This window comes from Sycon ciliatum, chromosome 1, assembly GCF_964019385.1.
Source record: "Sycon ciliatum chromosome 1, ocSycCili1.1, whole genome shotgun sequence".
Lineage (NCBI taxonomy): Eukaryota > Metazoa > Porifera > Calcarea > Leucosolenida > Sycettidae > Sycon > Sycon ciliatum.
The window spans coordinates 87171497-87198996 of NC_088643.1; the positions used below are offsets into that span (position 1 = coordinate 87171497).

At 46.2% G+C, this 27500-nt stretch overlaps 2 protein-coding genes across 2 annotated transcripts in view; one reads left to right on the forward strand and one right to left on the reverse strand.

The window, feature by feature from the left end:
• Positions 1-15866, reverse strand: part of LOC135806145 (uncharacterized) — a 25111-nt gene extending 9245 nt beyond the window's left edge. The window contains exons 1-19 of the mRNA XM_065320296.1: positions 15211-15866; positions 14027-14220; positions 13506-13743; positions 12292-12456; positions 11390-11506; positions 10389-10493; positions 9440-9580; positions 9100-9208; positions 8387-8649; positions 7663-7776; positions 6389-6760; positions 4630-4893; positions 3646-3714; positions 3059-3195; positions 2645-2809; positions 2138-2212; positions 1601-1741; positions 943-1038; positions 66-184 (exon numbers count right to left, since the gene is read on the reverse strand). Of these exons, the coding sequence (XP_065176368.1) occupies positions 66-184; positions 943-1038; positions 1601-1741; positions 2138-2212; positions 2645-2809; positions 3059-3195; positions 3646-3714; positions 4630-4893; positions 6389-6760; positions 7663-7776; positions 8387-8649; positions 9100-9208; positions 9440-9580; positions 10389-10493; positions 11390-11506; positions 12292-12456; positions 13506-13743; positions 14027-14220; positions 15211-15669 (3343 nt within the window). The 5' untranslated portion in view covers positions 15670-15866. The remainder of the gene's footprint in view (positions 1-65; positions 185-942; positions 1039-1600; positions 1742-2137; positions 2213-2644; positions 2810-3058; positions 3196-3645; positions 3715-4629; positions 4894-6388; positions 6761-7662; positions 7777-8386; positions 8650-9099; positions 9209-9439; positions 9581-10388; positions 10494-11389; positions 11507-12291; positions 12457-13505; positions 13744-14026; positions 14221-15210) is intronic.
• A 97-nt stretch (positions 15867-15963) lies between these two features.
• The window catches only part of LOC135806147 (bifunctional coenzyme A synthase-like), a 31904-nt gene continuing 20367 nt past the window's right edge, over positions 15964-27500 (forward strand). Inside the window, exons 1-8 of the mRNA XM_065320299.1 lie at positions 15964-16139; positions 18248-18794; positions 19732-19780; positions 20689-20828; positions 21669-21854; positions 22564-22680; positions 25550-25625; positions 26086-26222. Of these exons, the coding sequence (XP_065176371.1) occupies positions 18288-18794; positions 19732-19780; positions 20689-20828; positions 21669-21854; positions 22564-22680; positions 25550-25625; positions 26086-26222 (1212 nt within the window). The 5' untranslated portion in view covers positions 15964-16139; positions 18248-18287. The remainder of the gene's footprint in view (positions 16140-18247; positions 18795-19731; positions 19781-20688; positions 20829-21668; positions 21855-22563; positions 22681-25549; positions 25626-26085; positions 26223-27500) is intronic.

The window sequence follows — 27500 nt, forward strand, 5'->3', positions numbered from 1 at the left end:
ACACACACACACACACACACACACACACACACACACACACACATACACAGAGATCTGGAACCCACCAGCAAGATGTGTAGTCATTGGCGATGCCTCCTGCAAGTAGCCAAGGTTTCCTTCCACCAAGCTAGAGACACAGAGCCTTGCTTGTACCAGAGCAGATTCATCCTGGATATTTGCGGTTCTATACAAACACAGCAGTGACAACGACAACAATGATAACAACAAGGTTACAAGAATATGAACAGCAGCAACAACATGCTGCAAGACCACCATCTAACAAGGCTCGAGCGTGAGGATGCTAAGCACGGCTGGTAGTAATAAAATCACCACTTCTGGGTGAAATAGAACCAGTGTTAGGGTAGATTTGTGAACCAGAGTTAGAGTAGGGTTTGTGAACCAGAGTTAGAGTAGGTGTGTGTGGCAATTGGTGGGTAAACATTGACCCAGCAATCATGTTGTGCAGCATGTATTTTAGTGAGACTTTTCCACACTACTGTAAATATACAAAATTTCGGCGCTGCAAAATTTCGGCACTTCACGATTTTTGACATTTCGGCGGCGATTTATTTTCGGCGTGGGGTAGAGGGCACGGTATAGTGCGACAGATGCTGTGAAAATTTTCATCGGCGTTTTAATTTAGGCGTTATGGGTCGGTGCCGAATTTAGCCGAAATTAAATAGCTGCCGAAAATTTGTATATTTACAGTATTGGTGAAGTGACTTGCAGAAATCAAAATGCTGCACTGATTATGACACTACGCTATTGTGTACGTAGTAGCTGCCTGGGAACGAGCATCATCGCATCGTGTCTCGCCCAGCATTACTGGTACATCACATTCTACGAGTGTGCTCTCCAAGCTCACACTGCAAAACGCAAGTCGTGTGTGAACGAGTAATTACTGTGTATGTACGTCAGATGCAGGACAGTAGCTGTGCTTACTTCATGTACGTGAGAATACTGTTGATAAGCGGCAAGGTAACAAGAGATGGGCCGCCGTTATGCAGCATCCAGATCAGCTTCGGAGCTACCTTCTGCCTGCAAACCATATGAAAACAACAAGCAGCAGTGCCAACAGAGATAAAGATTTAAATTTTTTTTTAAAGCTTCCCAGTCACACACCATGTGCTTCGGTAGTTGGCAATACAGTGCAGGTACTGATACTGTGGAACTGGACAACTGCAGACTGCAGTACAAATACTGTACAGGTGCTAGGTGTGCCACTGTGAGTCTGTGAGTCTGTGAGTCTGTGAGTCTGTCACACTTCACATCATGTTACAATAATCTACAATCCTGTATGTGAACATGACTATGATGATTACTAAACCTTAGTCAGATTCTAAATTTTCTAATTCTGAATGGTACAAGTGTGGGCAGAGGACTATCCCTACTGTTTCAGAACATGAGTGCATAGAGAGGTCAGAGCAGCTTGAGACAACAGCTGAGTCACTCCAGTTGTGGGTCTAGATATTTCTGCTTGAAAATATCGGCAAATATGTCATGAAGCTACACTAGGTAAAACATGACACACTTCGTCCAATTTGATTGTCCAGGTCTCAACGGGTTTTAGACAGCTCTGCAGATTAGTGACTAGCCTTACACAACAGCTGGGTAGCAGACTTCACTTGCACACATCTCCGACAGAACATGCCCCATGGCCTGAGAGTTCATTTGTCCAAGTTGATCATGGTGAAAGCACACGGCAGAACTGAGTATCTTGTGATATACAGGCAGACGGTCACTGTAAACACAGGCACACACAAACACATCAAATACATTGTGTGCTGTTAAATCTTCTCCTCTCTCTCTCTCTCTCTCTCTCTCTCTCTCTCTCTCTCTCTCTCTCTCTCTCTCTCTCTCTCTCTCTCTCTCTCTCTCTCTCTCTCTCTCTCTCTCTCTCTCTCTCTCTCTCTCTCTCTCTCTCTCTCTCTCTCTCTCTCTCTCTCTCTCTCTTGTATTTCTGTCTTGCACCTCTGTCTCTGTCTCACATACACCCCTCCCCCCGCCCACACACAGGCATACACGCACACCGGCCCACACCCACACGCATACATGCACACAGAGGCACACATGCATAGGTGCACACAGATACAGATATACACAGGCGAACTAAATGACACCATCAAGCCATACTTACGGGCTGAGGCTGGACAAGCGAAGCAACTTGAGCAGGGCACAGAGGTCAAGCAAATTCAAGTCCTCAAACAGACCACTGAAACACAAACAGAACAGCAACAACAATTGAACATTTGGAGTCATCTTCAAAAGCGCACCTTGTTCAGACGACAGACGCATCAAGTTAACTTTGTGTTCTGACAGACAGTCCTGCACAGTGAGTCAGAAAGGTTGTGCTCGGATAGATGCTCTTACAAGCAGAGCATCAGGAGAGCAGGCCAAAATAGATCCACTGAAACACCAGCGTACCCAGTGCAGGCGATTGTCACATGACCTTGATCCGTATTCTTGATGTTGTGGTCCGTTCACGCAGAGAAGCACTCACTGGCACTAGCACTTTCGACTGGCAGCTTGCATTTGTGCGGCTCAGAAGAAGCAGTCTACTTTATTACGTTCAACATTTGTCAAATCCTAGAAGAGAAGATAATAACGACAGCAGCAAGCATGATGGAACATGAAATATCCCTACCTGAAATGCTCTTTCCACACTGGCACTAAATGTTCAAACGTTTTCGCCATGGCCACATCCAGTAAATCTGAGCCGCAGTCGTGCATGTAACCATCATGTACGCGATCTAGAACGGCGATAAGCGGTGTGGCGAGTCCTTGCAATGCAGTGCGCATGTAGGGTGAGCTACGAGAGAGAACACACAGATGATGGGCAATGTCCACAGCAGTACACTTACAAGTGCAGCTATTTCAAAACACGATGCACACAGAGAGTGGCGCCCGGTAGCTAGTAGCAAATACACACAATCACAACAAATCAGAACTGTTCAACACAAACAGAAGTTCCTATGGTTCCTGAAACGAATGTCAACAAATGCCCTGTATGATATGAGTGCAATGCAGTACAGTCTTAGGGCTACTCTATATGACTGACCCATCAGTAAAGAAATCATGCGCTAAGTGGCAATGCTTGACGATATCCATCAACGACGGTGGGAGCTTGGCAACACCATCGGTAAAGTTCCACAGCACTGGCATTGAATTTCTACCGACAGCCAGTACTGGAACGCTCTGTAGCACAAAGTAGTGCAGGCACACACACACACACACACACACACACACACACACACACACACGCGCGCGCGCGCGCACGCATACACACATACGGAACAACCACCGTAAGCGCTCATGGCAAGAAAAGCGGGGCCACACACCAGACAAAACTTGTATCTGCAAAATGTTTTTTGATATCGCCTTGCATCCTCTGTAGTTGAACTTTGGGATTAGCAGCTGCTCATTCATACAGGGTGGGGGAAATGACTGCAAAAACACAAAATTATTAGTGTCCTTACGCAAGAATAGCTGTTAGAGTCATTTCCCCCACACTGTATGAATGAGCAGCTGCTAATCCCAAAGTTCAACTACAGAGGATGCAAGGCGATATCAAAAAAAACAGGCCAGCGGCAACAGTAGCAATGTGGTGGACTTAGCAATGAGTTATCAATGAGTTATCAATGGTACCTTGGGCGATGCATCGCACAGAGCCTGTGACAGTAGCAACTCCTCCAACTTAGGACCAGATATTCCAAGCTGGATCGAAAACAAAACCAGGCACAGCATACGGGCCAGAGATTCGAGTAAAGGGACAATAAAGAGAGGTTTAGGACACGGGCACTGGACAAGAAGATTTGAATACAAAGCATTCATGGTTCGGAGCTTCGCTTGGCACATAAAACAGGGTCTGCTACACACACACACACACACACACACACACACACACACACACACACACACACACACACACACACACACACACACACACACACACACACACACACACACACACACACACACGCGCATACACACACACACACACACATACACACACACATGTACGCACGCACGCACGCGCGCGCACACACACATACACACACATGCACACACACGCACGCACGCACGCACGCACGCACGCACGCACGCACGCACACACACACACACACACACATGCACGTATGTGCAGAGGTATTGCATGGAAGTGTGCAAGCGGCACTTTTTTTGCTCATGTGGCAAGTTGAAAGCGGTTCGTCACACTGTCCTTGTCCACCATAATGCTGATTTCTATGCCCCATGGTTACTCTTTAGACTGGAAGGAGCAACATACTTGAATATACTAAGTCCATAGTTGCCTTTCCTGTACATATTCTAGTCCACATTAGCAGAAGAACCTTTGAGTTGACATTTAGCGACAGAGAGAACATGAGGGCTAGATCTATGGATATTTAATGGCACTGAAGAATATAGTTACAATCACATCACAGGTTGTTTACTTGTATTCGTGTACAGACAAAACGGGAAGAGAGAGAGAGAGAGAGAGAGAGAGAGAGAGAGAGAGAGAGAGAGAGAGAGAGAGAGAGAGAGAGAGAGAGAGGAGGAAAGAGTTTTCAAAAGTGGACAGCAGCAGCACTGCTGCAGACTTGCGCAGTGTACAGGCAGCATCACACTTACATGTGCACAGATGAGCGCCAAGGTCTCACGGTACTGCACTCCTTTGCCATCATGATCATCGAGACGTTCCACAGCTTGGAGAAGGGACGTGACTGCAGAACCCAGGGTCTCATGCCACTGTTGCCAGTGGGGCTCTGTGGGCACTTCCACACATCTAAACCTTCCACAGGAGGTATAGGATGTCAATGCTTCCAAAACCAGCTCTTGATCACTTGGAGTTGGTGCTCTCAAGCTGGCATAGTTTATCAGCAGCCTCAGTAAAATCTGTGCAAATAAGGCCAGGAAATCGCCACAAATGCAACTTTATCAGACGTTGAACACGAGCAGCTACAGGTTACTTAGGCTGCGTTTACACGACAACGATTGAAAACGATTTGCGTTTACACGACAACGAAGTAGGACCTAAACGGAACGAAATCGTTGCGTTAACTACTATCGTTTACACGACAACGCCCGAAAACGATACCTAAACGGAACGAAATGGAAACGCACTTCAAAGTGTTTTGAAACGTTTTCAAAACGTTTTCAAAACGTTTTCGTTCTCGTGTAAACGGTGAAAACAGTGAAAACGATTGGAAACGGAGCGCGGTCATGGGAACCATTCCGCGCGGGACTATATTTCGCGGGAAATACCTGACCTTGGCGACCACCAGCGCGTACCAACTCCAACTAACGTGTTACTTCCCGCCCTTGCGCCAAGCCAGCACGTACTAACTCCAGCCTGCTCGCCCGTTTTCCGTTTTCGTGTGAACGGTTCAAAACGATTTGCCGTTCTCGTGTAAACGGTTTGAAAACGATTCAAGGCCAGCCCGTTTTCGTTCCGTTTCGTTCCGTTTCGTTTCGTTTCGTCTCCGTGTAAACGCAGCCTGAGTATATAGTGTACACATCCAGGATCTCACATCCAGGATCTCATTTTAAAATATGTACAAGTACCTGACTCCACGTGCAGATCCGTATATAGTCTATAAAATGGAGCTGTACAGTGCTGTTCAATGAAATCTGGATTGAGGGAAAGAGCAACGCTGGGTGCACTTGGGTGCACTGCAGCCCTGCCCTGCTCTGTCCTGCCCAGCCCTGCCCTGCTCTGTCCTGCCCAGCCCTGCCCTGCCCTGCCTTATAGCCCTGCCCTGCCCTGTCCAGCCCTGCCATGCCCTACACATGTGTGTGCTATGGTTACATGAAGACACACAAGCCTACACGTCTAGCTCGTAAATCTTTTTCTGCATGTTGCCCAGCATTGTACAGTGAGCAGAACTAGTACAGTTGTGGCAAGTGAAATCCAACACTTGGCATAAGGGACTGCACCATGCAGTCTGCAGCCCTGCATACGTACAGTACATGTGTTACATACAACTTTATCTGTCTGATGACAAAATTCGTACTCATCACAGTCAAGGTTCAAAAGGTTAAGGTGCTGGCAAAAATGAATGGGGATTGGATACCAATACTCCTCATGTGTACCATATTTGTGAACCGTGTGTATCTACGCTGTGATCTTTCAATCTGTTTGGGATGCATACGGCTCTATAGTACAAATTAGGTGCAGTGCATTACATCATTGATGTCCATTTGTGGCGCTGTCCCCTATGGCAAGTGTCGGATTTCACTTGCCACAACTGTAGATGTGCAATACAAATTACTACACCATTGTACTAATCAAGTGTAATTGCTGCCCTGTGTAACACACACTATACCACCGCAGCTTAGCTCACTGACATGCTTACAGTAATAATTCTTTCCATAGAACTACTACACTCACCGTCTGGCTTTGTTCAGCGGGTATATCATTCTGCCAAGCGTTGGCCAAGACAGCAGCGTGCTCCTCCAAGCTGAACAGATCTCTTCTTCGTGCAGCCTCCAGTTTCGGCCACATGCGCGCATACACAGTGCGCAGCAGTGGACTGGCACCGGCTGATGCAGGCGTTGCTGGCGCTGGCACATGAGACTGCTGATCCGAGGGTTGGCATTGATTCGAGGCGGCACTGCTGTCATGAGCGGCCTGGCTCAGCACATACACTTCGCTCAGGAGACTAGTACAGTGGTGAGCTGATACATACTCATATGTCGACAAGGCCACAATACGCTTTCCGATCTCTTCCAGAATGTCGGGAAGGAAGACATACTTCGTTTGCTGCAGACACACAACAACAGCATGTGATACAGCTCATTTCTTACTGGCCCGCTCCAGGCAAATATCCACGCCTCGTTCAACACAATCCTGAATTACTCACAGTAAGCACAGGATGGACAAAGATGCAGTGACTACGGGCACGTTCCAATACACACAATTCCATCCATCTAGAATGCACACACCGTTCAATTACACCAATTTCTGCACCGGAATCCACAGAATCTAATTCTGCCCCATTCCAAGGTGAAGACGGACCTTCTAAGTTCTAATCCTCCTTTTTAGTCACTCAGACTTACGAATATTCTTAATTCTCCCACCGGGATATACACATTAAATTTTGGTCTACGCTTTCTTGACACCACGCATGCCTGCTGCATGTAACGTTTTACTACTGATTTGCACAAAGAGTTGTACCAAGAGTACATAATCCCCAGAGTGTGCAACACCTGATCCAACTCTGCATAGGGTCTTGGTCGAGCGTAATCGGATCTTCTGATGTCATGCGTACACTCCACACCAGCACAAGGCCGGTCTCGAGGCAGGGCACCATTGTTTTTGATCCTAGAGTACCCGCGACTCCCCGGGTTCCCCTCAGATGTGTACGGTATTATGACGCAAAGATCCGATTACGCTCGACCAAGACCCTATGCAGAGCTGGATCAGGCGCTGCACACTCTGGGGGTTATGTACTCTTGGTTGTACACGTGACATCTTTCCATGGTTCTAGAGAGCGATCATGAGTATAGATAGATTCCAGCTGTTCGTTTACATGGCCGCAATCCGCTCATCCTGGCCATTGACAATTCCAAACCTGGGTCAAGAACGTGTAAAGAAATGCACCCTGTGTCTGATGAATACGGATAAAAGCAGGAGAGAAGACAAGTAAGACATAGAGTAAATACCTTTTTGATATCAGCAGTCAAGCGTAACAAGTCCAAAACTCTTCTCAGTGGCATGTCTCCAACAACGGCATGGATAAGATGCAGCACCTCATGTGGTACACCGAACACGTTTGTCTAGCGATAACAACAGCAAACGAAGCGAGGCAGAATAAGCTAGCGAGCATCAGACCCTCAGACTGTCCACACACACATGCCTACACATGATCACACAACCACTTGAAGTACCGTAATGCCGCGTATAAAAGCAGTTGCTTACGGCCGTATAAGCCGGGGTTCAAACCATGCTTGTATTCAAGTTTTGCTTCTATTCAAAACATGCTTCTACGTCAACATCATCAGTCTAAACTGTGCAGTACATACTGCCACACACACACTTGCATGCGTACCTTGCAGAGATCGGCTTCTATTCAAATCGTGCTTCTGTGTCCCGACGGGCTTCGAAAAATCGGCTTCTATTCGAGTCATGCTTCTATACAGGTCATGCTTTTATACGCGACACTACAGTATGCGCCACTTGCAGGACAATGGCATGCAGAATACCATGAAGGATATGGAGAGGACAGCAAGATACACCAACTCCTGGTACTTTAAAGAACTACTTGTATTTATAATACAACACATATCGATGGAGGTTCAGGATAATCAAATTCTACATGGATACCTCCTACGAGTATTCTAAGCACCAAGTCAAAGCACACGATTTAAAGTGTGAGGTAAACTTTACCTTATCAACTTTCTCATGAAGATTAACAAGATCGAGGCAGCAATGCGGCAGCGCGAGACCTCGCCTGAAGATGTCGTGCACAATCTTCGCAACCGTTTTCGAAAAGAGCTTTTCCATTGCCAAGCTTTGCCTCTGCGTCCAATGCGGAGGGTAAGTGGTAAAGATCTCAACCAAGGCATGACTGGTTGCCTCATAGACCCTCTCCTCAGCTTCCTTGTCGAAAACCGAGGCCCGCTTAATGCCACATACAGTCACCAGTTTGTCTGGTATGGATAAAGGATAACACACAAACACAAAACCTCGGTATTGAACATAACAGTAAAACACATGCACTCTCTCTCTCTCTCTCTCTCTCTCTCTCTCTCTCATCTCGTCTTGTCTTGGTTGAGCACTCTTTCTGGTTTGCATCTAAGTTATCTGTTTTACGCTGCAGTGCAAGGCTGGCTATGTTCCTCGTCGTTGGAGCACTCTAACTTATGACACTTTCAGTCAATTAAAGAAAAGAAGCTTTGCAGCTCACTGGCCAGCCGCCTTCATTGCAATCAATTCAGCCAGCCATGCTGAGTTCCGCTGAAGAGGCATAAGCCATAACAATATTGAAACAGCAGCTACTGTGTTGTACCTGTGTTGTACCTGTCCAGAGATTGAGTGCACATAGTACTCAGTAACTGCGTGCACATTGTACTCAGTAACTGCGTGCACACAGTACTCACAAGCAGCTGATGCGGATTTCAGACAGTTGAAGATTTCCACTGCATGCTCCAAACGAACAACAGTACTCTCCAGTAGATGCTTGTGGTAGAAGTTCCAAAACGACCATTCCTGGATAACAACAAAAAGGAAATTACAAGATTGCAGAAACACGGAAATAGTGCAAAAAAATTAACAACACGACTCAACATTTTAAAGTACAATAAGCCACGCAAAGAAGACCGAGACTACAGTAGATCACATAATTATCAAGCAGCCAGAACACCAAAGTTTGTTCACACAATGACTAGACTGTAGACAATGCGGCGGCCACGTGTAGGAGTAAAACAACACAGTACTAACCTTGGGTGACATGATTCGGTTGGGCAGCGGCTGGCCCACGTGATGTGGCACAGTGCGTGCAATCGTCAACAAGTGACCTGCATCTTTCATTGGCGATGGATCTTTGGCGGACGTAATCAGCGACAACACATCTACAAAAAGCTGTAGAATCACAACAAAACAAGGCACAACACCAAACTTTGCAAGCATGCCATACCATGCCTGATGCATGCCATACCATGCCTGATGCATGCCATACCATGCCTGATGCATGCCATACCATGCCTGATGCATGCCATACCATGCCTGATGCATGCCATACCATGCCTGATGCATGCCATACCATGCCTGATGCATGCCATACCATGCCTGATGCATGCCATACCATGCCTGATGCATGCAGCATCACAGACTCGGAGTCTACATACAGATTATGAGCTTTGAATTCCCAGCGGAAATGCAGAGAAATGTCAAAAGTATTCCAATACACACAAGCAAGACAAAGCCATGTCAGAGCGGCTTGTTAATTAATCTGCGTCTCATGTCCTACACACTACATAGTAGGCACCATGACATTGTACGCAGCTGTGTATTGAGGCTCTGTATCCAGTGCATTGAGGCTCTGTATCCAGTGCATTGAGGCTCTGTATCCAGTGCATTGAGGCTCTGTATCCAGTGTATTGAGGCTCTGTATCCAGTGCATTGAGGCTCTGTATCCAGTGTATTGAGGCTCTGTATCCAGTGCATTGAGCACCATTCCGGCAGCTGTTGCTACCCTCTAGACTGCCCCTACGCGAACATTGTAATGAGAGCCTGCTACTCTGGCGGGGGAGGATGGACATGTACACATAAATGCTAAATCTAAAATATTACTATGAAGTACAGTACAGTCTTATCAATGTGTTAAGCAAATTTTTAAAACCATTCAATAGCTGAGAAACTACATCAGTACCCCGAAGAACTGTCTCACCGAACTATCATGCACATTGCAGGCAGACAGCAGCTGAAGGATCTCCACAGATGTCGGAATAGAAGCACCAGTCGAATAGTTCACAAGAGATCTCAGCATTTGTATCTAATCAACAGCAAGGAAGGAGATACCAAAATCGAACACCACACCAATGCAAGAACTATACATGTACCACGAAAAAGTGACACACAACAAATAACATCTTTCGGACATGCTCGTATTCACTTCAATTGATCTTGGACTGTGCTGCTATCACAACAGTGCGAGGTACCGGTACATGCCATTTCATCGTCGAGAAACCTGCTACTATAGTATGTGCCTAAATTTCAACAATTTTCTGACAACCCATGCTCCCGGTCATTATTGGAGACCTGGACTCTTTTCGTACTTTTAAGAAATAATACGAGCACAGTCTCTAAAGAGCACACAGACCTTGTGTGCGAGCACAATCTCTAAGCAGTGTGGGTCACAATTGAAGTATGCAACAGTTCACTGACTGCATGAAAAACAACAATGCAGCATGCCAACAAGCACATGCTTGTTAGGAGGAATAACGATCTACTGGTTCCTTTCTGGTGCCCAATGTAACTTGAAACATACATTTTGACAATAATTATTATGTATCTCCCTGAGTACTCGAGTGTAGGTTTCAAAAACCTGACACGTTAAGATTTACGCATTTACTGCCATTTAGATATTGGTCCATTGCAAAAAAAGGACGTTATGTTATACTTGCAGTAGCACCGGAAGATGGCGAAATGTTGAATCATTGCTATAAAAAATTGATAAAAAATTGATGTGAAAACGATGTGCAGTGTTTTGCAGAGTTATGAGAACGAGCTTGTCAGCTCGAATGCCTTTCTTCTAAATGAAACTGCAAGAAGCCTCACTCTTACTTCTGAACTGGTAGATCTGTAACTGAAATAATAAGAACCCCAGGCTCTTATACGAGAGAGAGAGCATGGGAAGTGGATGCAAGGGACACTGGCACAGCTCCTTACCTTTGCATCCCAGGGAAAATACGGAATAGTACTCTTGAAGTGCATAGCAACTGAGCCTGGTAGCTTCTTCAGTGCAGCTGCATGGGTTTTCAGGAGCTCCTTCACGTCAATGCCATACTACAGCAAGCAAGAAATAAGATATGGCACATTACAATGGTATTACTTCGATATACAAAAAAATGAATCAATAGAAACCTACCGGTGTGTGAGATTAAGTCTGACTGTTTTCCACATACATGTATGTGTGTACATACACCAGCACTATCCACATCTGTAGGTACCAGTACACCACTATCCACATCTGTAGGTACCAGTACACCACTATCCACATCTGTAGGTACCAGTACACCACTATCCACATCTGTAGGTACCAGTACACCACTATCCACATCTGTAGGTACCAGTACACCACTATCCACATCTGTAGGTACCAGTACACCACTATCCACATCTGTAGGTACCAGTACACCACTATCCACATCTGTAGGTACCAGTACACCACTATCCACATCTGTAGGTACCAGTACACCACTATCCACATCTGTAGGTACCAGTACACCACTATCCACATCTGTAGGTACCAGTACACCACTACCGTCCGCATACATAGGTACACAATCACTCTGAAAGGATCAAGGCACCACAAGCAGCTTCTACACTGGTTATTATTACAAAGAAGGAAACCAGCCTGTGAACAGTACTGTTTCGTCCTTTGGGTGAGCAAATATCAAAGATGAGTTAATTTTCAAAGAAACCAGAAAGCAACTAGCGGTATGATCGGCCACACAAGTGTGCGAAGCTAGTAATATTGCAAAGTACGTTCGAATGTGCTAAAACTCTGATTTTAGCACTGCCTCTGTGAACAAGTTATCAAGGAACAACACCATGATCAGTACACATACCTTGCCATTACCACCGCCTTCCACAAGAACAGAGAGAGTAGCCATCAGAGCTGCTAAATCTTCTGGTTGCCCAACGGGCCATACATCCAAATGAGACTTCACAACGTCGGCAGGAAATGGCACGGTGAAGCCAATCTTGGACCATAGCTTGACAAAGCTACATACCTGCCGACATATAGAGCACAACGAACAACACTCAACGAACGAAGTCTTCTCCAGCCATAAAACAGAGTCGACTATGACTTCCATGGCCCTGATTGGCACAAATGCAACTATTTCTTACACTTTGGTGAACTAAGTTACTTGCACAACTATAAGAATGCTTGAGAGGAGACCAGGGGCTACTTGTCACGTCGATCGACTTGTACACCTACTGTGTATGCACACAGTCTGAGGAGACTTGGCACAAGTACACAGTACATTTGCCAACACATCCACTGTATACACGGTGCGTATAACCATTGGCCATAGAAAAAGAAGAAAAAAAGAAATAAAGTAGTTTGATGCGGGCTGGCATTTTGTTTTGTTTGGTCTGGCCTTATGCAGTACTGTCCGCACGAGATTCGGCGGGGAATATCCCTGTTGATAATGATCTCAAATCTCTTGGCAACTCGTTGAAAGCCACTCACAATCACAACAAAACATGCTTTCTCTTCACCGCTCCTGTTCGTTTCATCAGCACGGAACACACAAGGCTAAACCATTTATAGTCAACCTCGCAAATAACTACGTTGGGTATATGTGCTTGTAATTGTGTCACCAGTAAGGAATGTGGAGATTGCACATTCAACCATGTAAACATGGTCTTCTGGCAGCATCAGCGTGTCATGCCCATGCGCTTATATGTGAGGGTGCGCTTATACGCAGTTAAAGGGCACATGCGCCTCTATGCACGTCATTACAGTAACACCATTATCTCCATGCCTAGCAACTATTTGACTGCTGCATACAATCAACCTTGTGAATAACGACAACTCCCAAAAAAGATAACAACACTTTTATCATGCGTCATCGACGGTCATTGTTCGCAAGGTTGACTGAAATTATGTCTCCCAGTACTGGCAGTAGTCTCACTACAGAATAATTCACTAGGTATGAAACATGTTGTATCATCTGGCAGACTGAAATTTATTTCACGTCTTGATATTGATCTCCACAGAAAACTATCATAAGAAAACTATGAAAAATTCAACATTTTCCTAGAGAAAACATACCTGCTCGGGAGAGAAGTCTAGGGCTCGGAAACACAGCTCTGGAAGCACCGACTCTTGGTAGTCCTGCTGCAGTTGGCAAGAAGATGGTTGAGTAAGTGCCGAGTCGAAAGGGGAGAGTGGAACGTGCTGCTGCTGCTGCTGGAACGATGTAAACAGACTGCGGCCCAGTGAGATCAGTAAATCAGATGGAACCTCGTCTGCACGAGACATCACTACAGGCAGTGCAGGTTGCAAAGTCCTGGGCAGATACACACATACAAAGCCAATAACGTAAATGCGCATTATTTCTCAGCATGCCGTGTACATGTAGAAGTCCTGACATGACTCACATTCTTGACGATATAACACCCAGGTATTACAAGTACAAACAGTACATGTACACAGCACGCCGTGTAGCTTGATACCCCGAACTATATATCAGAGACTGTTTTGACAAAGATTTTATCCAGGCATAGTTTCAAAACTCAAAACAAGCCCACTCATCCTCAGATGAAGATCTTCACGGACAAAACGGCTCTTACTGAAGGAACGGCTGGAAACTAGGCCAAGACCTCTGCATGACCAGAGCTTCAAGGAACTCTTCCAATTTGGAGGAATCTTCAACATTGTCCAAGAACTTGGATGTGGCAATAGACTGCAGTAGTGACTGAAGCCATCTTCGCCAGAATTCAATATTCCCTTCAGAAAACTCCACGATTCTCCGAACTGACGGCACCTGGGTACACAGACAAGAAGGAAAGTACATGGGGAAGGAGAAGACAATCAGGCAAGCACATGAATGAATATGGCTCGAACATGCTACATCACAGTGGCCCAGGGAGTCCACAAATAACGACACACAGACCCACTGTAGATACTAGGGCTGCAACGGGTAGGGGTTTGGCCGGGTAACGAGTTCCGAGTATTTCTATCCGGGGAGCATGGGTACCCTATCGTGTGTGTGTGTGTGTGTGTGTGTGTGTGTGTGTGTGTGTGTGTGTGTGTGTGTGTGTGTGTGTGTGTGTGTGTGTGTGTGTGTGTGTGTGGGTGGGTGTGGTGTGGGTGTGTGTGTGTGTGTGGTGTGGGTGGGTGTGGGTGTATGTGTGTGTGCGTGCGTGTGTGTGTGCGTGTCACTGTGTAATAGATGGATAGATAGATAGATAGAGAGAGAGAGAGAGAGAGAGAGAGAGAGAGAGAGAGAGAGAGAGAGAGAGAGAAAGAGAGAGAAAGAGAGAGAGAGAGAGAGAGAGAGAGAGAGAGAGCGAGAGAGAGAGAGAGAGAGAGAGCTCCTGCACCCGTCACGATGATTGGACATCGACCTCGCATGGACTTCAGACTGTTGCTTCCCAAACAAAAAAAGAATGCATAGCTGGAAGCAGCAGGGGTCAAGATGCATGCAGGCCAACCGGAACCGGTCCGGTGGTCAGGTTATCACCGGGCCAACATTTTATCCACGAACACACGTACATATGTGTTTACTACTATGGAAGCCATGTGTACCCGGCATATCATACGCAAAGTATGAAAGGCACTGAAACTGCCAGACCAATCCAAAACTGCTTCCGGCGGTCCTGGCATGGATTATTGGCCATGACATACTGGTATCAAACAACATTAACTAGCCTATACTGGTATTGCACATTTCCGTTTCACCGCCTTTTCCGAGGCCACATGATAATACAAGTAGACACTGCATTATTTGATGCATGCTACTGCCTACACTCACCAAAGCTGAACACTCCTCCGCTGGAATGATACCACCGCGGTCTATTGCATTGTGAACGTAGTTGTTGTTGAGCAGTCCAAGGACATGGATCTTATCTGTATTGCCACCTTGACATTCTCTCAGTGCTCTATCGTAACACTTCACCACATGTAAGACTTGGGGACGAGAAAATGTACGCCCTTTCTGGAGTTCTGAATGCAGCTCTTTCTTCAGCCAATGAGCAGAATTAAGCTTTTTTGTAGGCAGTACGTAAGATTTAGGGACAGGGGTACTTCCAAGCTCCAGGACACTTCTGTGAATGTCCTCCTTCTCCAAACTCTTTCTGGTATCGTCTACTTCAGCACTTTGAAGCTCTTCGGCGTGAGAACTACAATACATTCGCCCAGAGACACTGGGACGAGTCCTTAGAGATGTGCAACGCTGACCAGAGGACACTGTCCACCTCAAACGTGACAACATGGTGAAATTGAGGAGATCCACACACAACGTTAACACTACATGCACGAAGAAGTAGTTTTCACTCTTATTTGCTCGGTTTTATAAATGCCCAGAGGTCAACAATGATATTACAAGCGCTTCATCGAAATAGGAAAAGCCAATGCCAATGCAATGGCGAACCAAGACGAAGATCAAGGTTCATGAATTCACTTCAAACTCAAAATAGCAATCTCTGCCAAAAGAAAATTATGTGCACGTGATGTTGACGAGATTTGACGTCATGATTTTTGAATTATTTGACCCAAAGACAATTGGATAATCTACTTACATGTACCATGAATACATCTTCTCCTTTAGTTCGAATTAATTATTTGACCGTGCTGTCGCTCACTAGCAAACTGTTACTCAGTAGTTAGATTTGTCTTGGGTCATTCCAGTGGACTTCGGCAGGTGATGGACGAACTGAAATAATCTAGAGGAAGGAAAAAAAGGTTGGACGCTAGTTTATATTTAGATGGACATTGATTTTATTTATGTTTTGAGCAATACGTGATGTAGAACAACTGTTTATAGCGTATTCACATCTACACTGCAGATATCAAGGCATGAAGCATTCTCCGTATGTCATTGCACACGATTGAGAATGTCATGAGAAGTTTTGAATCTTCTTGCAGTTTCAACGATGTAGAATACACTCAAGTGGACACTCCCATTCCAAAAGACACCGAAAATCCGAACTAGCTTCGTTATATAAGAACATTTCGGCCATCATGAGATACAAATAGTGATGCTATCAAGCTGGCAAGGGGCAGCTTATAATATGTGGAGTGTGTTCCGCCGATGATCTGTCAATTCTCACACTAAAAGTCTGGCGCCTATCAAAGTACAATGTACAAAGAGCGGCAGCTAAGATGCCAACACCACAAGTGTACTGTGAATCACTATACAATGCGTTGTAAAGAACGGCATCAGCAAAGGGTGTGGGTGATAATGCAAGTGAAAAAGAGAGGTGCCACCACTAGCAGTCTAGCTCAGGCTACTGTCAGTTTTCTCATATCACCTCTGGATCTCAATTGCCTCGTGCAATTTGCAAATTGGCCTTATCAGCTGACAGTAGCCTGGGCCAGGCTGCTGTGGCACCTCTCTTTTTCACTCGCACGATCACCCACCTTTGCTGATTGTTTTCTTCACAGTGCATTGCACAGTGATTCACAGTACACTTGTGCTGTAGGCATCTTACTATGATCTTAGCCGCCGCTCTTCGAACATTGCACTTTGATAGGCGCCGGTATTTCGGCGTGAGAATTGACAGATCATCGGCGGAACACACTCCATATAACCTTCTCCTTGTCGGCTCGAATAGGATTATTGTTTGTACCTGATGATGGTCAAGTGCCGAAATGTTCGAATATAACAAAGCTGGTTTGGCATTTGCAGTGTCATTATTTTGATGTGTCATTTGTGTGTGTGTGTGTGTGTGTGTGTGTGTGTGTGTGTGTGTGTGTGTGTGTGTGTGTGTGTGTGTGTGTGTGTGTGTGTGTGTGTGTGTGTGTGTGTGTGTGTGTGTGTGTGTGTGTGTGTGTGTGTGTGTGTGTGTGTGTGTGTGTGTGTGTGTGTGTGTGTGTGTGTGTGTGTGTGTGTGTGTGTGTGTGTGTGTGTGTGTGTGTGTGTGTGTGTGTGTGTGTGTGTGTGTGTGTGTGTGTGTGTGTGTGTGTGTGTGTGTGTGTGTGTGTGTGTGTGTGTGTGTGTGTGTGTGTGTGTGTGTGTGTGTGTGTGTGTGTGTGTGTGTGTGTGTGTGTGTGTGTGTGTGTGTGTGTGTGTGTGTGTGTGTGTGTGTGTGTGTGTGTGTGTGTGTGTGTGTGTGTGTGTGTGTGTGTGTGTGTGTGTGTGTGTGTGTGTGTGTGTGTGTGTGTGTGTGTGTGTGTGTGTGTGTGTGTGTGTGTGTGTGTGTGTGTGTGTGTGTGTGTGTGTGTGTGTGTGTGTGTGTGTGTGTGTGTGTGTGTGTGTGTGTGTGTGTGTGTGTGTGTGTGTGTGTGTGTGTGTGTGTGTGTGTGTGTGTGTGTGTGTGTGTGTGTGTGTGTGTGTGTGTGTGTGTGTGTGTGTGTGTGTGTGTGTGTGTGTGTGTGTGTGTGTGTGTGTGTGTGTGTGTGTGTGTGTGTGTGTGTGTGTGTGTGTGTGTGTGTGTGTGTGTGTGTGTGTGTGTGTGTGTGTGTGTGTGTGTGTGTGTGTGTGTGTGTGTGTGTGTGTGTGTGTGTGTGTGTGTGTGTGTGTGTGTGTGTGTGTGTGTGTGTGTGTGTGTGTGTGTGTGTGTGTGTGTGTGTGTGTGTGTGTGTGTGTGTGTGTGTGTGTGTGTGTGTGTGTGTGTGTGTGTGTGTGTGTGTGTGTGTGTGTGTGTGTGTGTGTGTGTGTGTGTGTGTGTGTGTGTGTGTGTGTGTGTGTGTGTGTGTGTGTGTGTGTGTGTGTGTGTGTGTGTGTGTGTGTGTGTGTGTGTGTATACATTCGATATACATGTACTGATGTCTGATACCCTGAACATCAATAGTGATCATGTCGTGGTACACTACTTATGTTCTGTTTTCATGCTTTGTATTTCCCACAGACAATCAATATCATTACTCCAACTGGAGAGAGGGAGAGCAATGCTAAGAGCTGCACAACAGATCCATACCTTGAGATCACTTCGCATAGCTCGGCATTTCAACAGCAGCAGCAGCAGTAGCATGTCACTCATCCATCCCCGTACTGGTGTTCTGTTGGCTGACTCTAGCGATGATCATGCCCCGGCTACTGTACTGTCTGCACTGCGTCACTTCCCACCTAAGGGAAAGCTCCTTGTCATTGATGCCAACTCGCATAGCACAACAACTGACAATACAAGACTTGTTCAGCGACTCAAGATGGTACGCGATGTATATGCATCATGTCCGAATGATTCAGAAGTTGCAATAGCCGTGGACATGACATCAGCAGAACAAGTGTTTGACCGTCATAGCGTAGCATTGTCGAAATGTGATGTTGCACTGATATCAAAGGCGGCCATGGTGCGTCACAGTGACCTTGTTGCTAGGCTGTCCGCGTTGGGTGTTGAGCCCACTGTTGTAGATGACAGAAATGGAGATGCTCGCAATGGCGATGTTAGCCTGTTGGTAAGTACGTGTGGATGTAATTCATGTGTGTCTGTGCCTAAGTATGTGTAGATGATCCACATCAGGCTGCATCGCGATATGTTGGCTTCTCAAAGCATGTGGTACTAACGTGAGACTGAAGGAAAATGATACGAATTCTCATTTTGTAAAATAGAGGGCAAGCAAAATGGAACGAGTTATAAAGCAACTATCCACGACTGTGACAAGGTCAGAAAGTGTGATAACAGGGCACAAAACTGACAGGCTACTGAGACATTCAACGACTTGAGACCTAGCTCTAACATATCTCCAGTGCGCAAACCAACAGCCTTCCAACTTGGAAGGTTCAAGGTTAGGTAGGACCGAAGAGGGGAAGGTGAGCGCAGCGAACGTTCCATTGTGCTTTTCGTCTATTTTACATTTATTGCTGGCTCAGTATCCGAGTTAAATTCTCATTTTGTTCAGAAATCTCGTCTTTGGGGCTTGTGCAGTTTAGTGGCCTTTAGTCACTTGTCACCAGCAGGCATAGATCTTCACCGTTTCTTTTGGAAGGGCATGTACGCAAGCACACGCACGCACACACGCGCGCACACGTACACACACACACACACACACACACACACACACACACACACACACACACACACACCTTGGACCTTGAACCTTGGACACATTGTCAGGGATGATGGGGATTGAGCAGGTCCGGAGCAGCAGGGCCGTTGACGGGACGGGTCTCATGGTCTCCTGAAACGCAGACCGCCACTGCAGAGATCTACATGTAGTAAGTATACATGTAGGTGTACTAGTATGTGACACCAAAAAGTTAGGGTGCCAGTTTCCAATGAATGGACTGTAGGTGTACTAGTATGTAGGTTTATGCGCAGCCAAGTATTCCCAGGCATGCACGTTTCTAGAAATTGCCTGTTTCTCTTGTGCATGTATCTTTGTGTTCATGCAGCCTTTGTTTGATGGTTCCGGGGCCAAAGTGTATGACAATGTCGTATTGGGTAAGTCAACAGGATATGTTGGTGCGTGCACTCCTGTGCTAGTGTAAGCCTGGATTACAATGGGGTAGTGTGGGTAATGGTGAGCGTGCTTTTAGGTATATTCCACCCACAGGCTTGCTACAGGATCAGAACACAGACCTGCAGTTACTCAGGAGCTGTGACTCAGAGTGGTAGAAGAGGTGGATCAGCCTACGGTTAGGGACAGACGAGAGAGAGAGAGAGAGAGAGAGAGAGAGAGAGAGAGAGAGAGAGAGAGAGAGAGAGAGAGAGAGAGAGAGAGAGAGAGAGAGAGAGAGAGAGAGCGAGTGAGAGAGAGAGTGAGCGAGTGAGAGAGAGTGAGCGAGTGAGAGAGAGTGAGCGAGTGAGAGAGAGTGAGCGAGTGAGAGAGAGAGAGAGAGAGAGAGAGAGAGAGAGAGAGAGTGAGTGAGTGAGTGAGTGAGTGAGAGTGTGCGAGTGAGAGAGACTTTTCTGAACAGCACGCGGCAGAGTGATGAGTATGATGCACATGTGTGTACTGCGTAGGCAATCAGTGTGGCGTCATAAAGACATTGTGCGCGGAGAATGCTTTCACATGGATTATCAGTTGAAGATCAGGTGTGCATGATTACTGCTGTGTGTTCGTAAACAAGGCTTAGCGCACACACTAAACCACTAAACCATCATTTTACCAGGGTAGTGTTGTTTTTATTTATTTTGAAGAATTGTTTTTCTTCTGACTGTCCTTTTCAGCGAAAATGTACTTACCTCGCGTCCGAATTGTTGCAGACCCATGGCTGTTGTTACAGACGCATGGATGTTGTATTGTTGCAGACCCATGGCTGTTGTATTGGTGCTGTTACTTGGACATAGTGAATTGTATGTGCCTTTTCTGAAGCTTATAATAATACTTGTGTTCTATGACTGTGTAGGGGGTACGTTTGATCGCTTGCATTACGGCCATCGACTGTTCCTTGCGACTGCCTGCCTTCTGGCCCGCAAGAAATTAACAATTGGTTTGACCAGTCCGAAGATGTTAGGCAAGAAGACTTTGGGTGATATCATTCAGCCGGTGAGCGAGGATTAGACTGAATGTTTCCTGCGTAGAATATACTTGTTATGGGTGTATAGTGACGATTGACCTATGTCTAGCTCCACTGTAATGCTACACTTAGGGCGTGTTTGGTTGGTACGATCTAGAACAGGATCGAACAGCTGGTGCCCATGGAGCAACCTCATGCCAACCAAACGGTACTCCAGAAACAGAGTACGTTCATGTGAAAAGTGTGTCAAACGCGGTTGAATTCGTGAAATTGTGTACGAGTCACCATGGTCACTTTCTACGGTACACCAAGTGCATGCCAAGTGCAACCCAAAAGCGTATGCGCATGATCATTTGGGACCAAAATCGATGTTCCCGCCAGGTTACGCTGTGAAAAAGTAAAAATCTGGCTGCTCCAGCCTGGAGGCCGGAGCAAGTAGAACATGTTCTGGCCGACCCAGAACAGGCACAGTCCCAACCAAACTGAATCCTGTTCTAGATTGTACCAACCAAACACGCCCTTAATGTCTCTCATCATTGAGATTGACGCCCGTTCACTACGCATGTAAACTTTAAAATATATTATGTCCTGAGTGTACATCGTGCTCTGATGAAAATTCCCAGGTGGTGCACATGATAATTATTTTCATACAGAACAAGATAAACATAGCAAAGACAGTACGGAATGTCAAACACACAGGGAAGGCGATTCAGCAGAGCACTGTATGTACAATATAAATTATATAATATAAATTATTATTCAGTTGTTTCTCTGCCGATGATCCGTGTGTAACCAGGCCCAGCAATCTTGTAATAGGGTGATCAGGAGGATGACCATGTTTGTATGTTGTATTCTGTTCTGTTGTGCAGTTTGAGTACCGTAAGTCTTTCCTTGAGCAATTCTTGGGGCGTATCCGAGGCAATCTGGAGATCAACATAGAGAAAATCGAGGATGCAGCGGGTCCAGCTGGTGTTGATGGAACATTGCAGCTGCTTGTGGCAACGCCGGAAGTCGCCAGTGGCGTGGACTTCATCAACAAGATCAGAAAAGAAAAGGTAAGGATGATGCGAAGAGGACAACAGTAGTTGTAGCTAAGCCGGGTTGTTGTGTTTCTCAGCAAATCAACACGGCTAAGAGGTCGTGTAGTTCACAGAAAAACTGAATATTTTCTCAGTATCTGAACACGAAAATGTCACAACTCAGATACTGTACCACTAGTATGCGTTTCTATTCGTTGTTAGTAGTAGTAGAGTATGTCTGAGTCTGAATTACAAGTAGGTGGTCTTGGAAGTATGGTTTATTCTATCATAGATTCGCACACGCACTCACACACCTTTTTCTGCATGTAGATGTGCTATTCGAATTATCATTGCATTTCTTTGGTGGCATGGAAAGTAGCCGCAACCCTCCTCAACTATGCCGTTCACCACAACATTACCAACGTGTCTTTCTTCAAAATTCATGAAATGAATATGGAGAACTGTTCGCTACCTTTACCTTTTTTCTTTTGCTTACGAGCTGAGAAGTTGCGACTTTGGTGGTAGTATTAGAAGAAGGTGGCTGCTCCCAACGTTGGAGCTCATTCTTTTTGCCGGCTGACTGACACTTGGCTGACTTGGCTGAGTCACAACAGTCATGATTTAGTCAAGTGTCATTCAGTCGGCAGGAAGCTCCAACATTGGGAGCAGTCACCTTCTTCGCTTTTGCAGGCCAAATATCATAGTTTCAAAGAAACATTGTTGTTGTTGTATATTTATTTCTTAGGATCTTTCACCTCTGAAACTTCATGTTGCTGACTTGGCTATGGTAACTGAACATGACAAGCTTAGTTCAACAGATTTGAGACGTCTTGATCTTGGCCGACTACAGCCAACATACCAGGTAAGGGTCATGACATTGCTTGTAGCTTGTACTTTTAAGTTGTAGCTTGTAGCTTGTGGCTTGTGGCTTGTGGCTGGATGATGGGTTACTGTAGTGTTTTGTGGCTGAGATCTCTTGACGGTTAGTGTGTGTGTGCAGAGCAGCCCCGGGACAGAGCCAGCCTATGTTATGTTCAGCACATAGCCCATTCGCACTCCCATGGCTAGCTAACACCCCTCCTTTGCATTGGCTTTTGCCATTGGACGGTGAAACGAGAGAGCTTGGAAGCTCAGGGCCCTACGCTATGCTTTTTTGCTTGCTCATCATGCATGTAACGTGTCAAAGCTGTGTTGACCCTGGCTAGCGCCAAACGATACTGAAGTAACGTCTGTTGCATAGCTACGGGATTAATATTTGGTGTTTATTTTTATTTTTTTGTGTCACGCCTGGCGCTATCCCGTATTTGTCACGTACCGTACCGTACCATCACAGACAGCTGGCCACAAACAGCTGGCCACAATATTTTTGTTTGTTTGTGCCATCGGCCTGCGCCTGGCGCTATCCCGTACCTGTCTCGTTTCTGCCGATCACGGGCGTTCTGGAGTCGACGGGATGTCTGTCCTAACGTTTCCTGTGACCGGTAGGCATATGCGGATAATTCCGGCAGAAAAATTGGCAGAATTCGGTACTTTTTCTGGTAAGTTTCATGCATGTTTGGTAGGTGGATAAAGAAATGGAGCAGAATTCGAGGAATTGCCCGCCATAAGGTTTGTATGGTTCTGCCAATTTCACTGCTTTTCGAGCAGAATCTGCCACCTCTTCGAGCATTATCCGCACACCCCCAGTGACCGGCGCTGACTCTGCCGATCACGGGCGTTCGGGAGTCGACGGGATGTCTGTCCTGCCGTTTCCTGTGACCGGCGCTGACTCTGCCGATCACGGACGTTCTGGAGTCGACGGGATCTCTCTTCCGACGTTTCCTGTGACCGGCGCTGACTCGCCCGTTCAGGATTATTTTGGAGATGACGGGATCTCTCTTCCAAAGTACTTCAAGTATATTTTTGCTGACGCATCCTGTCACCTATTCGGCAACTAACGTCCATTCTAATTGCATTTCCTCGTCTCCCTACTTCGTATTTCTTTCCAGAAAATCTCCCTATACAGCAGGGAGTCGTTTACATAATACGAATCCCTGCCATACATCTATATACGTTATAATTATTATGCTATCGGCCTACATGCGATTCGCGGGCTGGTCGACAGGCGGCCCAGCCAGCCTGCCAGTGGGATCTCGGCCTCGCACACAAATCCACACAAAATGCTACTGCACTATCGGCCTGAATGCATTTCCCCGATACACTTCGCATATATACTCATTCTCTTGATGGTACCGTACTCTTGATGGTACAGGACAGGTACGGGATAGCGCCGGGCATGCTGATGGCACAAACAAACAAAAATATTGTGGCCAGCTGTCTTTGCTGGTACGGTACGGTATGGGACAGATACGGGATAGCGCCAGGCGTGACACAAACAAACACCAAACGAGAGAGCTTGGAAGCTCAGGGCCCCACGCTATGCTTTTTTGCCTTGATGACCTGGACAAAAAAAGCATAGGGATGTTATAAATTTTTCAATTCTCCTATTTTTATTTCAGGGCATAACCTGGGATTCGAACCCGCACAATCGCTCTACATTCATTCCCCGATACACTTCGCATTCATACTCATTCTTCCAAGTTGCTTCACGTTATGATCTTACGCTATTTAGGATCGGTGTACAGTAGTAGTAGTAGTAGTAGATTTTATTATTTTACTAGGGGAGTCCCAACAGGCGTTGCCTTTTTACTGGGAACCCTAGATACAGGCCGCCATCATTGACACACCGCCAAACCAATAATTTCTTTACTCAGTTCAATCCATGTTGCAACGCTTATCTTTGCCCGACTCCATGCTTCTCGTCTCTGGGGACTTCAACGCTCGTTGCTCGGATTGGTATGGATCGACCACAGATGCGGGTTCATCATCAACTGCTTTGTCTGCTTCAAATGCTCTCCATATCACAGCTCGTTACTTTTCCCACACATTACTCCCAACACAGTGGTCATGCCAGTGCGTTAGACCTGGTGATAACCAACCACCCACTACTTCTTTCTAACCTCTCAACTGCCGCACCGCACTCCAATTACAAAGTCAGCGAGACACACGAAGTGTTGCCATCCCTGCCGAACCAAGTCAGTTCAACTTTTCTTCATTCGATACATCCCTCGAAGCCTGCAAAGTGTGGTCCCTCTTTGGCCAGTGCTTATCGACTATCGATTGGTTCAGCGAGCTCCAGTCTTGGAACTGAACCATATACCATATACCATATATTGTGGCCAGCTGTTTGTGGCCAGCTGTGCTCGGTGGTACGGTACGGGACAGATACGGTACCAGCCAATATTGTGGCCAGTTGTTATGTACGATCCTGTAGAGCCTTTGTAGTCACAGATACGGGACAGATACGGGATAGCTCCAGGCGTGACACAAACAAACAAACAAACAAACAAACAAACACCAAATTAAAGCTGTGTGGACCCTGGCTAGCGCCAGACGTTACTGAAGTAACGTCTTCTGCATAGCTACGGGAATTAAAGCTGTGTGGACCCTGGCTAGCGCCAGACGTTACTGAAGTAACGTCTTCTGCATAGCTACGGGAATAAAGTAGAAATAAAAAATAAAATAAAATTACACTACATGTAGTATGAATGAACTACAGAAGGTAAGAATAGCTGATTGCATGCATGCACCAGAAGGTAAGAATAGCTGATTGCATGCATGCACCAGCTAGCCTCTGGTGCAGTTTCTTTGATATTGTGATATTTGACTCGTCACTTCTGTGTCCTATTCAGCTGCAACCTACGGTTCAGTCTGTGCGTCGCAACCCTTGGATGAGGAGATGGGAACGTGTGCAAAGCCTTGATGAATGTATGTCAATTTCTTCAGGCTTCAGTTTTCTTGCTATGAGTACATCGTGTGTGCTTGCAGCCCATCAAGCCTGACTACTGGTGTGTGGGATCAAGTGGGTCACTGCTACCAGTATACGACATAAGCACTGAATGTCTTACTTGAAGTATATGCCTAATGGCTATGTCATCGTGATGTGGGATAAAAGAGAGTTTCATTGCATGCAGCTGCAACGTTACTTGATGCCGTTGGTCTGGTTCTGCAGTCCATGTACTGTTGCCAGTGCATTGAGTGAGAAGTCTAGTGTAACAGATGACAAAGGGTCTATCACTCACGCATTGCTCATGCACTACTCCTGTGCTACCCATGTAGTTTTTGAAGTGTGTACGTGTGTGCGCGCGCGCGTGTGTGCCCGGAATGCTATACATGAGCGCAACTTACTCAACACTGTTTATCTGGGTATGTATGTGTGTGCTTGCAGCATCTCGGTGTGAAGCAGTGAAACGAGAACGGACTCGCTCTTACGTCATCGGCCTGACTGGTGGTATTGCGGCTGGAAAGTCAAACATTGCTCAGCGTCTTGAAGAACTCGGCGCTCGCGTTGTCTATGCAGACCAGGTTGGTGCTCAGAAGTCGTACCATGCTTGGTATGCATGCATGCCTGTATGGCTGGCCACACTTAGAAGACAAAAAAGAACCCGGCCGACCAACCACATAGCAGCTGAGTGAAGTGAGTCTAAAACACATACTGTCTTTAAAGGGGAAGTAATCAAATGTTCACCAGTTGTAGTCTTCGGGGTGCTGAGTCGAATGGTCTTGGTCCGAGGAAGCTGAGACGCTCCTTTCCTCCTTTATTCCCAATCGAACTCGCCACTTCCACCGAAACTGGGTGGCTGCGCCCTACTAAATGGGGATTTGTATGCGAAATGTCACTAAAAGCGCCATTTCGTTCTTTTTAAAGCACGGATGACAGCGATCGGCGCCGTAGAGAAAGATAGGAAGAAGGTAAGGGTTGGTTCACATAAGCAAAATCGACGCCGCAAGACATCGCAAGACTTCGGCGGTGAGCCAGCTCCCGATCCGTTGCGCATACGGTTCGAGTACCAAATCTACTACAAAGTAGTACAGAATGTGCCCAAATGCTACGACAAGTTTGCCAATTGAAGCTTGAATTCTTTGTTTCTTCAGTAGGTCAAGGTCTTTCGGTGATGGCCAGTCGGTGCTACCTTTTACTGGAGATCATGAAACTACTTCTACACCTTTTATTGCTGTCTAGTAAGCGGTGGTGTCGAAATTATGCGTTGTCTATGTATCCTTCGTATTTTTTTGTTTCAATTGTATTTGTCTCATAAGTTGCACAACAGTCAAGCAGATCATCCGAGAAGGCGGGGTGGTATGCTGACTTAATTTGCCACCTTGAAAGGACTACAAGAATGGCAAACGGACCTCATCTTTAGCTTCAATTTAGGAAAATTTAGGACAAGTCTTGGTTTGAAATTTTGACAGTCTGGCTTCCGATCCCTCCCGGCACCGGCGCGAACGGTTCACAAACCACTTTTGGTCAAAATTGTACGGGATCGCCGCCGGGGCAGACCGCAAGAGTTGGGCACTGTCCAACTTTGCTGGCGGTCCCTTGCGATATTTTACCGTATGGTTTTGTTATGACTGCACTGGTTCACATAATCGCAATGCGCCGGAAGAGGTTGCAAGAGGCCCACTCCCGGTGACTCCCGGCGCGTACCGGCGATATGTGAACCAACCCTAACATTTATAAACAAGACGAATACATTCAGAGGACAAGTGGGAGCAGTGAGACACCAGACAACCTACAGATTTGCTAACTTTGCTGCATAAAAAATCTACGTGAGAATTCCAGGACAATTGCAAGTCAAATAC